This window comes from Pagrus major, chromosome 15 (assembly GCF_040436345.1).
Source record: "Pagrus major chromosome 15, Pma_NU_1.0".
Taxonomy (NCBI): Eukaryota; Metazoa; Chordata; class Actinopteri; order Spariformes; family Sparidae; genus Pagrus; species Pagrus major.
Window position 1 is genome coordinate 22,762,765 of NC_133229.1, and position 12,928 is coordinate 22,775,692.

Here is a 12,928-nt window from a genome sequence, read left to right on the forward strand (position 1 = left end):
AAAGAACAAAAAAACCACCTTTAATAAGAAATTAAAAAAGAAAACCACGTTTTACTGTACTTTAATACCAATAATACAGTAATAATATTATGGTTTGGATCAGAGGGCAGTCATTGATTTTTCCCTTCTGGTTACTGTTGGGACAAATAGGGATGTACGACATATATTAGCCCGATGCTGAGGATATGTATATTATTGGTGATATACTGGTATCAGTGAAATTATAGCTGATAATCTGAAGCCAAATAGCTTTCATTGATTAACAAGTGCAGCATTTACAACCTTAGACACAGTGGGTGGCAGCATGCTCCTCGTAAGTTGGTTTGCAATTTGTTAATAAACACAGAGAAGAAGAAGAAGAAGTGCTGCACGCTGTTGTCTCGCTTACGACATCAAATGGCTGCACCTGGAAAGTCAGCCCAGTCCCCAGGATATAATGTTAGCACTTCATGTTAAGCCACAGATACGTCCAAGGTTGACATTTGTTGGTTGGCATATCTCATATAAAAATGTGAAATTATTGGTTATTTTACTAGTAGTGGCCTTGAGAAGCCGGTCCTTATAGGTTATAGGTTATTGGTAACAAAAGAAAATCCACTTTGTGCATCCCTGAGGGTGACCCAGGAAGAGGTCGAGGATGGGAGTAGAACAAAAACAAAAGAAATCTGAAAAACAGTAAAAATAAATAAATACATAAATAAATAAAATCCCCAAACTCTTGGGGAGACTGTGGATTTAAAAATATATAGGCATGATATAAATCACTACTTTGCTCTTTCCCCAGCAGCCTCACCCTTGAATAGTACAATTTGACACTGTGATTCTGTCAAACCGGAGCAGGAATCCTCTCTGACCTCTCTAAATCCACCGTACAGTAAGTCCACAGTGAACCAGGTTGTGTCATTCTGCTTCAGCCATCTTTCAGTAAGGACAGTTCTTCATGGGGATGATAAAATACACTTCCCTCCCTCAATATGCTGTGAGTGTTCACTGATAACACAGTCCAAACATGTTTGGCAAAGCTGCCAGTGAATAATTCAGTATCAAACGTGAAGCAGACAGAATGCTTCGCTTCTATTCTGGCCGTGCGCACAACTGTTAATAAAAACACTAGAAATGCAGCCAAGTACTGTACTTCTCTGGTGTGTGTGCGTGTGTGTCTGTGTATCATGTTCTACTGTCTAAAGGTCTATTTTTCCACTGATGACACATAACAGGCTGAGTAAAAGAATACCAATGCAACCTCGGAGCTACAACCAACCTTTCCCCATCAGCCGGCATTTTACTGGATAACTGCGTTCTGCAAAGGCTTGCTTTAAAGACGTACACTGCTAGCCAGCAGATGACAAAAGCGATCATTTCACCACTTGTTTTACCTCCTACTATACTACACAGCACACCCAGGGCCACACACACTCACCGCACACAGAATTTCCATGCAAAGATTACACTGCAATAAAGACCGCAACCTTTTCACACTAAATTACCTCCTTTAAGGTGCAATGGAGTCTTTCCCTCGGGGGCCAAAAGCAAAAGATAGAGTCTATATGTTGTGACAAAGTGGTATTAAGAGCTGGTATTGTAGCTGAGTCTATTAGCTGGACATCATGGGAGGTTTTATTGTGCTTCAGAGGGTAATAATACATTTTTCAGAGAAGAAGAAGTGTACTGACCATAACCATAACAGAGAAACAAGAGCAGAAGGGATGGAGGTATGGAAGTATAAAGTCTGTAAATCAGATTGGAGCATGTTCAGATAGAGGGGTGCATCCATGTTTTGGAGCTGGTAGATGTGGGCGGGGGTGGGGTGAATATATCTCCTCTAATCATGAATCTGGGCGTTTTTCTGTTCCCCAGGGAGCCCTGTATGCAACCCCCCCAAACCCCCTGCTGCAACCTCCCTCTCTCCGTCCTTCCCTCTCCCTCCCCCCATGCGAGAGAGAGAGAGAGAGAGAGAGAGAGAGAGAGAGCCAACTGTGGGGAGGTGTGATTACCATCGATCTGTCCTAACACAGCCCATTTCCTCAGCTCCAGAGCCTCTGAGCTCCAAAAGGCCAGGACCACACGCTCCTGCCCTTGCCCGGGGACAGAGGCTTTTTCTGGGGGAGAAAACGTGATCCAGACCTGCTGACGGAGGTGGTAGAAAATCTGACATTTTATTACACAAATATCTTCTTAATTAAACAAATGTGGGTGCTTTTCATTGTTGTCAAACCAGCCAGACACCAAAACTGATGACTGCGTGATTCCAGTTATCGCTGCATGCATTGGTGGAGTGGCAGGTGGTTAAGTGGAGGACAGGGAAACGGCATTGTGGTGGTGGACGTGGAGGTGGGGGCGAGCGAAAGAAAGTAATTATCAAGCCGTACAGGCGTGAGTCCCAAGGGTCAACGGAGTGGTTTGTGTGTGTGTGTGTGCGTGAGAGAGCAAGACAGCACCATTGCAATTGGATAAGCTTTATCTGTGAGTGTATGAGGAGCACCTGCCATATATGCATAAATGTACACACACACACACACACGCACACATGCACACATGTCCGTGACACACCATTTGGCGCGTTTAAGAGCCTGATGGAAGAGGTCTGGCGTGGATGCACAGTAGGGGATTAATGAGTGTGATGTAGCACGAGTGTAGGCGTTGTCTCACTCTCTCTCTCTCACAATCACACACACACACTCTGCTGCTTCAGTGAACAGTGAGTTGTGACTTGTGCAGAAAGAAAAGAAGCATTATTGTAAAAGTAGGTGAAAGAGAGGGAGAGCTGCTCCTCGGACGTCTTCCTCTGCTGCCTCTCAAACACCAACCCCAGCATCAGCTGTGGTCCAGTTTTCTATTCTCGTCTCTTTTCTCTTTTATTCCTTGTTTTTCAGAATGTCACCTTTTCCCCTCTCTTCCTTTCTGCATCTCCTCCACACCTGCTCCTCCCCCATGGCCTCTCTTTTCTCTCCCTCAGTCCTCGCCTCATCAGGTCTCCGCTCCCTTATCACCTCCTCTTTCTTTCTCCTCTGTCTTTAGTCTCCCCCTCCTCCCCCCCTTACATACCATTCAGCTCTATAATCACATCATTAAGCAGCATTACTGTATCTGTAACTATGTGTGAATAATCTCACGGTGAACTGCACTAACTCCTCTCCGTCTCACCCTTCAGAGGTGAGTCGGTCCTGTTTAAATGAGATGGGTGATGGAGGTGAGTCCACGTCTGACAGTTTGCGATGCAGCAGCGTCGGAGATGCTTCTCTCCAACATCTGCTCTCATTTGGCTGCTAGAAACCTGAACTATAATCCTGCAGCCTCTGAGGACATCTGATTGTACAGTTTGCATTTCCAGTGAGGAAATCTACAAGAATGCACTCCCATATGCTGCTGAGAGGACTTTTCACCCTCTGTTACTACGCAGGATTCAGCAATCGTGTCTCTGATGCAAACAAAATTAATGAATTGTGTTGCATGAACATACAGCTAATTTGTATAGCAGCACAATTACACAACAAGCACTGGTTTATGTATTTACATGCATATTATGTTCTCTGTTCTTATAGCCGCAAGCTACAGCATATTGTTTCTGCTTTACATTAACAGTTATTTTTATTATGGATTAATCTGCCATGGGGCTGCACAATGTATTGTTTCAGCATCACATGTGTGTGATGTTAAGTGAGGCAACACGTCTTACCACAGCTTTTTTGCTGCTTGATATTAAAGCAAAATTTGCAGGGTTCCCTGACCAATCTACAAGACATGTCTGTCTAATATTCATTTTCTTAACTCTGATATAAGGGTTCCAGGAGTTTGTTGACTGTGAGTGGCATTCAGGCTCTCCATGCACAGCGACAGACAATTATTTGTTTACAATTATTATTTTTGGCAATTTTATCAAACAAAGCAGGGCCTACTTGGGTTTTCTGATAAAATGCACTCCCTACAAAATCACCAAGAATCATTAATTCATTCCAAAAACAGCGTTTCTGGGAGAATTCCTGTATTTTTTTATATCGCAAACCAATATATTGTAATGTCATTTTTTTTCCAATATCAGGCAGCTCTAATCTGCCGATTATTTCCTCAGTTAATGGTTGCTGTGACTGATGACTGATGACTGATATTGCTTGTTTTTCAAAAACCTAAAACATCTTCAGTTTACTATCACATGAGACAAAGAAAAGCAGCAAATCCTCACAACTGAGAAGCAGAATTAAAGGAAAGTTTTATATTTATATAAGAAAATGTATTTATATCTTAATTGGTTCTCAAATTAGTTGCAGATTTTCTGATGATCCACTAATCCACAAATTATTTTAGCTCTAGATCCTATAGCACATGCCAATTACGCCTAAATAACGCACGTGAACCAAACACATGTAGAACACGCCATTTCACATGTGAAAGCCATTGTACGGACATCTATTTCCCAGATAATTCCTCATGCAAAATGAAAAAATGACAAAAAATTCACATGTAAAGAATTCATTTCTGACATATGAAATATGTTTCATATAAAATTAGTTTCATATGTCGTTCCTGTCCAGTGTAAATCACGCATCCCCTAATTTTGACATCTTTAGATAAAAGAAAGGATTAAACTCTCCTCTCCTCTCTTTCGTTCTTGTAGATGTAAGGCAGTGAAATCTTCCTTGTATGGCATTCTCTTGTTTAAATGCCAGGATTAGCACTGGAAATACATGAAATGTGAATTTGTACATGTTATTATAGGAAATCCAATCCAGTAGTGCCACCAGATCAGAGGGAGCAAGATGGATGAAGAGGAGGGAGGGCGCACGTGGATTTGAAGAGCGGCAAGAAAGACGCCACTCACCTTCAAATGACCTTTAGGCTTACGATCATGCTCTCTCTCCTCTCTCTCTCTTCCTGCCTCTCTAATTCTCTACATTTCCTCTTATCGCTCACTCTCTCCTTCCCTTCACACTCCCTCTCCATCTATTAGTCCTTATCTCTTCCTCTCTCATTCTACCTCAATCTCTCCATCCCAACGCTTTTCTCCATCTGACTCTTCAGTGCACACTCACACACATTAGCCAGCGACCATGTGACTGTAAAAAGGATGTAAAACTGTAGCGTGGAATGCAATTTAAATCACCTGATGCACAAAAAAGGAAAAAGATGTACCAGACCACCAACCGCAATGAGACAACATGGATTTTTTTTTTCCCAGTAGGACAAACAAATCCCCACATACACAGGTTTCCAGTTACGAAAGCTCCCTAAAGAAATCCCATCACCACACTCACTACACACACACACACCATCCCCCAGCTGTAGCGCTCAGTGAGGACCCTTGAAGTGGTGGATCAATAATTAGAACAATCCTTATTACACGCTCTCATTTCCCCTTAGAGACTGGCGCTAATGTAGAACAATAGCAGCAGCGGCATACAGTAGAGTGAGGACGCTGCGTCGCCCATCGGAGGATCCTGCATGTTTCAGGGCTTCAGGTTTAATACGAGAGTGAGCAGTGAAATAGACTGATTTACCTCTATCATAATGTGTTTGCGATTGGATCATAAGATACAACCACATAACACTGTCAAGATTTATGAGGTGTTATTTCTGGGTCTGAAGGTCTGTAGGTTTGATCAGTGTGTCAGAAAGGATCACGAGTTAGTTCAGTGGACTAAAGTGGTGCTGCTGACATTTTGGGCTTGAGTATAAATCACAAGATTGTTTTTTTTCTAAGGATTACATTTGAGAAAGTGGGGGTTGAGAACAACGGCTCTTACAGAGTGTTGCATTATGGGTTATTTGTAGCCTTAAAGTTATAATCCTCATTCACTTTGAGACAAAGAGACATTTAAATGCATCAATCCTCGCTACTCAGACTTTAACTGGAGGCCTTGTTAGTCCAAAAAAGTTGTGATTTTGTCAGGTGGCCATGCACATTGAACCAGGCTTCGCTCACTGCAGCCATTCCTCCTCTTCATACAGGCCATTAATAGATCCCGCTCATATGCTTCCAAGGGACAAAATCCACAGTCTTGTTTTTGTGCGAAAATGTATTTGCAAGCTTGTCTGAAGCTTATTTGAGTCTGAGTTGGTCAAATCAAGTGGATATCTTCGAAATTTAAACTTGATTTCATTAAGTCGGACTGCTGAATTATCATTTTATTGTCGCTCGAGGTAAACTTGTTCTTCTCTCTACTCTCAAACATGCACACGAAAGAAGAGTGGAAAATAATGGCGCATCACAGGCTTCAGGATATTTTTATTTATTGTGCCAAAGGGAGCGATGCACCATCTTACGAGATCTCATGGGGAAGCAGATGTAAACAAAACAGAGACTGGTGCGGTGCAACAATTTGCTGTAGTAAAGCTTTGCAGTGAGGATAAACAAAAGCAGAAGGTTAAATAAGTCTGGATGATTGGTGAGACGCAGTCAACACAGGCTGTTCCCCTTGAAAGCTCTGTCAACGATAGCATGCTAGCTATCGTTAGCCTCAAGGGCCAGAGGGTTTACTATTGCTTGGCACCACTGTCAGCTGTCTCTCCTATTGGCTAATGGCTGTTGTGGTCCCGCATGAAAAAGTACTCACATAATCATCCAGCCTTTAGCCTCTGAATATCAAACTTGTTTGAAATTATCGGGTGCTGGCTGACTCTGCAAGCAGTTCAGGATGTGTAAGACTGGATCTGTAAACCTGTCACATTACCGAATATTGTTGGCTGAACGTCAGCACCGACCAAGGTCCCACACCGGATTTCTCCTTCGATTGAATCAGGGATAAATCAGTCTCCTTGCAGTCTGAGCTTGGCTTGTATTCAAGCCTTAATTCTTTTTAAATTCCAGACAGTAGAGATTTTAGAGTACGGTCATTCTCTACAGTGGAGGAATATAAAATACCTTATTCACTAACAAGGCCTTCAGTGAAAGTCTCAAAGGACAGGATCGAGGTACAAATCTCTCTTCCGATGTCCCTTTAGTGAATGAGTTACGTGTTGAGTTGAGTTGAGTTCAAACTGTTCACAGTCTGACGTTCACTCCACTTTGATGAGTGGATGTGAACCACTGAAGCTTTTCTGACTGATGACTACTCCTACTCTCAGATTCATACACACACAAGCAAAGTGTTACTACAAACTGGTCAACAGCTTCTTGGTTGATTAACCTTATTTGACTAAATCACGCACATCCCATTCACACTGAGTAAATAAAACTGCGATAAACGCTTCATCAATTGTCATTATTTCGTCTCACAGAAGCTTGGCAGCCTCCTCAAAGTCACGCTTACCGGCCGTCCAGCCGGTGGCCATCTTGATGGTGAAAACATTTTGTAATACTGGGAGGAGTTCCCAATGCCAATGCAATTAGCTGAGGCATGCATGAGCGCCGAATTCATTAACCTCCATCTTTTATGGGCTGGCGGGGAGGGGGAGGCGGTGAAGGAGTAGGTGGGTGGAAGGAGGAGGGAAGCAACACGCGTGCCGGCTTTGTTTCAGCCAAACCAGAAAGTGAATGGAGAGAAATGAAAATGGAGGGAGAAGAGAGACAGAAAAACAGGAGGGAAATCTATTAAAATATGCACTGATATTATGTTTTCTCCCTTCCTGCCTGCCTGCAGCCTGATGACTCTTTTCCCCACGGTTTGCTTTTCCTCTTAGGGCCGGGCAGACTCTGTTGCCATGGGCTTGTTCTGAAGGCAGCGCAGGGCTGAAATCCAATTTCAACACTGCCATTCGCCTTCCAGCAGTCATTTCAAAGTCTTGCTTTAGATTCACTACTGCGATCCGGATTCTAACCTCTAATGAACGGTGATGATGGAGATAAATGATGATGACATTCGCCACAGACGAGCAGGACGTGCCAGTGATCTTTGGAATTTTTAATGAAGTGGATCAAATTTCGCTTTCCCCGTTGTAAGTTTTGCTTTCAGGCCTTCAACACAGTCAAGGCACAGGTGCACAGAGCTGGGAAACGGGTGCAGAATTTCCTTGGCAGACCATCACATTAGACTGAGGAAAAAAAAAAGCTAGCACATGGCCCATATAATCTCTGAGAGAAACAATAGGTACTGTAGCAACGCACAGGGCGATGTGTAAAACTGGGACTCGGCAGCAGGAAACCTGTGCTTTGCTTAGCTCGCGCTCTCTCTCAGGGAATCCATTGGGGGCTCCTGGCTCTAGATAATGTCATTAGAAGTAAAGCAGCTTGGAGAATTTATGTAACAGTGTAACGGGGGTTTCCCGCTCATCTGACCACTGCGGCGACTGAGTTTTCGCTGACTTTCTCTCAGGTGTGCTCTCTTCTCTTTTCCCTTGTCTCTCTCCAGTTAACATCCCACTATTCCCATGCTGCTGATGGTAAGAGCCTTTATCTCCCTCTGTGCCGCTTTCCTGACGATACACATCGGAAAACATGCACACACACTACACAAAGTTGTTAGGCGTCTGTGGCAGGGTTCCCTCCCCAGACACCCCCGTGACTGTCAGATAAAAGGCCTCACGATGAACTACTCCTCATCTCCGTCACATGTACGTTGTCAATGTCTTTTTGATACTCAATTACGACATCTGCACCCAAAAATCACTCCCTATTTACTATACAACCCTCTGAGTGTAACATATTTACTCATAGTGGCTTCAAAGATTTTCAAGACGGAACAAACAAAAGTGACGTCAGCGGCTTGTACTTTACTTTCGGTAAATCCAGGAGACCAATAACAAATATTTTGAACCTTTAGAGTTGTAGTGAAAAGGAAAATCTTAATGTCAAACTGTAGAATAACTAGAGATGTACAACTGTATACTTAAGTACAATTTTGAGGTATTTGTACTTGAGTGGATCCATTTTCTGCTACTTTGTACTTCCAGTCCACTACATTTTTTGGGTAGACAAAGTACTTTTTACTCGACTACATTCATTTTGAATACTTCAGCTACTCGTTACTTTGTATATTCAGATGATTAATGCTTGATTACTATTTGGCATCAGTGCCAAAGTAGCACATGTTTAAATTAATTTAAATTATTGGCAATCTGACAAGAAAAACACTCATTCCTGGGGTGCCCTGGTAGCTGCATGTCCTCCTCCCTCTCTCTTAAAGCTGACCTGTCAAATAAAGCCATGAAAGAAAAGAACCTGAATATGGGATCTTATAATCAGCCTGACCATTTATCAGTCTATCCCTGATTAATAAGAGTGCAAAATCTCAATTCACTGCTCAGAGAGAGAAGTGAATGAATGAACAAGGGAGTGAAACAGCCAACGTGTCAATACACTGCATGTTATGTTATATTCTGATTTTAATGTAAACAAGGTGCTAAACTGCGATATAAACAATATTTTCTGGTAACCTTATAGCTACAATCTGTTACGCAAATGGAAACAAAGTCTCCGCTCCACTCGTGCTCAAAACACAGGACTGGGATCTGCTATCACTGCCAAGCTGACTGACTGGCAGATCATTTAATAAATGAACTGACGCTACACAACACTCCAAAGTAATTAGGTTAATTATTACTGTTTTCTGATGAAATATTGTTTGACAACAGTGGGGAATCAGGCTTGTATTATATCAGAATATTTTGCAGCAGTTCCTGACACATACAGTTACGCAGCTGCTGGGTGACTAATGCAAATGGGAAGACATACCACTCTGCATTTACAAGTGCTCTCTATAAACAGTTCTTACCTGCTCTACCATCTAAATATAGCCTTTGTAGAGCCGTGAAAGCTGTGAGTCAAAGCGGTTTGTTGCACAATTCGCACCAAGGAAACCATAGGAGTTTAGCAGCGAGACAGAAATAAAGGGTTTGAAGCCGCGCGATGAAGCCTTTTCAGTCATTAATTTGTTGTTGCCTGTGACTTTAATGTCCTCTCATCTCTTAATGGTCTTTCTGCATGTGCCACTCTTATATCATGTGTCTCTATGACACTGACACCTCTCATGTATTGTGCGACACAGTGCGAGCTGGAAGGCAACCAACAGGGGTAAACAATGCACGAGCAAGGGCAGCCAATGAATAAAACCACAGCAAAGGAGGTGTGTGAGCAATACAACTACTGTGTATCAATATGTGTGTGTGTGTGTGTGTGAGGGGGAGGGCAGAGAGTGACCGGCAGCCATGACCTAAAGTTCACATCTCTCAAGTAAACAATGACGAACAAATTAACTTCAGTGTTTGACTTTTGTTTTGGTACAGTGTATTATTCAGCGGGAGCAGCGGGAGCCAAACAACAGCGCTAATAAATAATACAAAAAAGTCAAAGAGGGAGATACGTGAGCGAACGGAGAGAACCGAAGCCAAAAGTGAGGAGACAAAAGAGACACAGACAAACAAAAGGGACAAAAAAGAGACAGAAAGACAGAGAGTGTGAGGACAGAGGGAAGGACGCGGGGCAGGCCGAGGTGAGAAGAGAAAGTTTATTATCCTCATGGATGGTGCTGTGCACAATCCAATCAATACAACCCTCTCCTCTCTCCTCTCCTCATCATCTCTGTCTCCTGTTCTCTTCTATGAAACATGACCCTTCATAAGGACTATAAAACCTCCTATACAGATCAGCATCTCAGACACATAATTCCCACACACGCATGCACACAAACACAGAGGAGATGACAAAGTGAGGTGCACTTCTGGGCTTGTGAACAGATCTAAAAACACACTTAGCTGTACAGAGAAGTTGATACATGAATTCGCTTGACCTTATGAATCTATTTTCGTTTCTCTGTTTTGGTTGAGAAAAGATTAGGCCCGTGATAGCTCGCCTCTCGTCTATGCTGAGGTCAAATAACGTTGCGGGCAGCATAATTCAAAACCGGGCACCCATGGGCGCAAAGTGCACTAAATGTCACCGTTATTGAATAGATCTTTCACGGTCAAATCTCCCCACATTCAATACACAGAGTGCAACACTAGAACTAGTGCAGGCAGAGAGGACTTTATATGAAAACCTAACTGTGGATTTGGAAGTGAACTTTTGTTTTCTGTTTACTTTTATTAAATGCCTCCTTCTGTTGCAGGAGTTTGAACCACTGTTCTGTCCAAACTAAAGAGCTGACATGCCAGAGGAGGGGGAAGAGGAGGGCGACCCACGTGCATTACAGTTCCCCCTCCATCATATGAAAAGCTTTGTCATCAATAAATCAGTCGTATATGCATTATACATGGCTGTCTGTGCATCCAAGCACACACACAGACACACAGACACACACATACACGAGCCAGGAACACACAAAAAACCCCACTGAAGCACTCACATATTTCCAAAACTATGAAGGGAGTGTAAGAGGAGTTTCTTGCCATTTGGCCTGTTTGTCCCGTTTCCTAACATGTGTTCAATCATGTGTTAACATGACCTCACACTCTCTGCAGCTCCCTCCATTTTTTAATTTGGTATGAAGAACACAATGAGGTTGAATTACGCCCACAAATCACATTCTTCACAGGATGAAGACAACAACTGACCACCTCGTTTCCCCACTGAGACAAGAAAGGATGACCAAATATGTTAGGGAGCCCCTCGTGACGTATTTTTTAGCGAAAGACGCACAATATAAGAGTCAAAACGCTCCATGTGTCCGTACGGCTCATCTGGAGACGGACAGCTGAGATCATCACGCAGAAACAGGTGAAATTATTTTTTCGACTTTGAGCTATCACGTGCACAAAAAACACACGCGCACAAACAAACACTTTGCATGCATACCGACGATACACATAGAGACGCCCTCGTGAAGAAAGAGAAGCACGCACGTTCTGCTCACAAGGTCAAAGATGCTCTTTAGACTCCACATGTGTCTTGGTTTACGCACGGACATAAACACCAACATTAATCTATGCACGTGTGATGAGGCAACCTCCAAGCTGAGTTGATCAAGGTAGTCAAGCTGAGGGAGATGTAGAGATACACACACACACACAGAGTCACGCTCCAATGATGCTAGCGGAGCGGGGCAGATGAAGCCACCAGTCAGCCAGCCAGCCAGCCAGCCAGCCAGCCTCTCGTCTGTTACCTTTCTCTTTTGTTCCCGGGATGCTGCTCTCCTGCTCTTCCTCCGCTTCTCCTTCTCGTCCTCTAATGCATTCACATCCACTTCCCCCCGATTCTTCTTCAATTGGGAGGCCGCGTGAGCCATGATAGGTAATAGAAAAAAGGCTGAAGCACCACACACTACACACGCGTGCCTCACCTGAAATCCCAGAGAAGTTCAAGGGCTGTATAGTGACAAAACCGGGATCTCAGAGGAAAAAATCGGGGTAGAAAAGGAAAGGGGGGGAAAGGGAAGAAAAATGCCCTCCTTGAAAAGGAGAATGGAGAAGAGTAGGGTATCTTTTATGAATGTGATATATGTATATCCTGTGTGTCCTTTCTTTTGGTTGTTGCTCTGGTCTGCTCTCTCTCTCTCTCTCTCTGTCTCTTTTTTTTTTTTAAAGTGATGGAAAGACGGGAGAGAAGAGACAGCAGCTTCTCCTCGTCTCCTCTTCCTCCTCCTCCTCCTCGTGTGTCATCCGCTGGCAGTGTGAGAGGAGCGCGTCCAGGAGAGGTGAGGACAAACCGGATGGAAAGAAAAGAAGACACGAGCATCACCAGCACAGAGGTGGAGGGAGGAGAGAGAGAGAGAGAGAGAGAATGGAGGTGGAGTAAGTGAGTGAGTGAGGGAGGGTGTGAGGGTAATGGTTACTACGGCAACCACGCTCTGTTTCAGTCCGTCCTCTTAAATGTTTCTTTCTCTCTCTCTGCTCTGGTCCCTGCTGCCGTACCTCGCCCGGTGCTCCAACCGCGTGAGTGTGAGTGCATGAATGAAGAACCGGCTAGGAAAGGAAAGGAAATGGTGGCAGGGAGTGTGTGTGTGTGTGTTTGTGTGTGTGCATGTGTGTGTTTGTATACCCCCCCCACCTATCTGATATCAAGCACAGACATACATACATGGACACACATAACCAGCTGGACTAACGGGGCTGGGGATTGGGA

General features: G+C 43.6%; 1 protein-coding gene across 1 annotated transcript in view; it reads right to left on the bottom strand.

Moving 5' to 3' along the window:
- ank3a (ankyrin 3a) overlaps window positions 1-12,092 on the bottom strand; it is a 105,843-nt gene extending 93,751 nt beyond the window's left edge. Inside the window, exon 1 of the mRNA XM_073481525.1 lies at window positions 11,970-12,092. Coding sequence (XP_073337626.1) covers window positions 11,970-12,092 — 123 coding nt within the window. The remainder of the gene's footprint in view (window positions 1-11,969) is intronic.
- Between the last annotated feature and the right edge of the window lie 836 nt (window positions 12,093-12,928).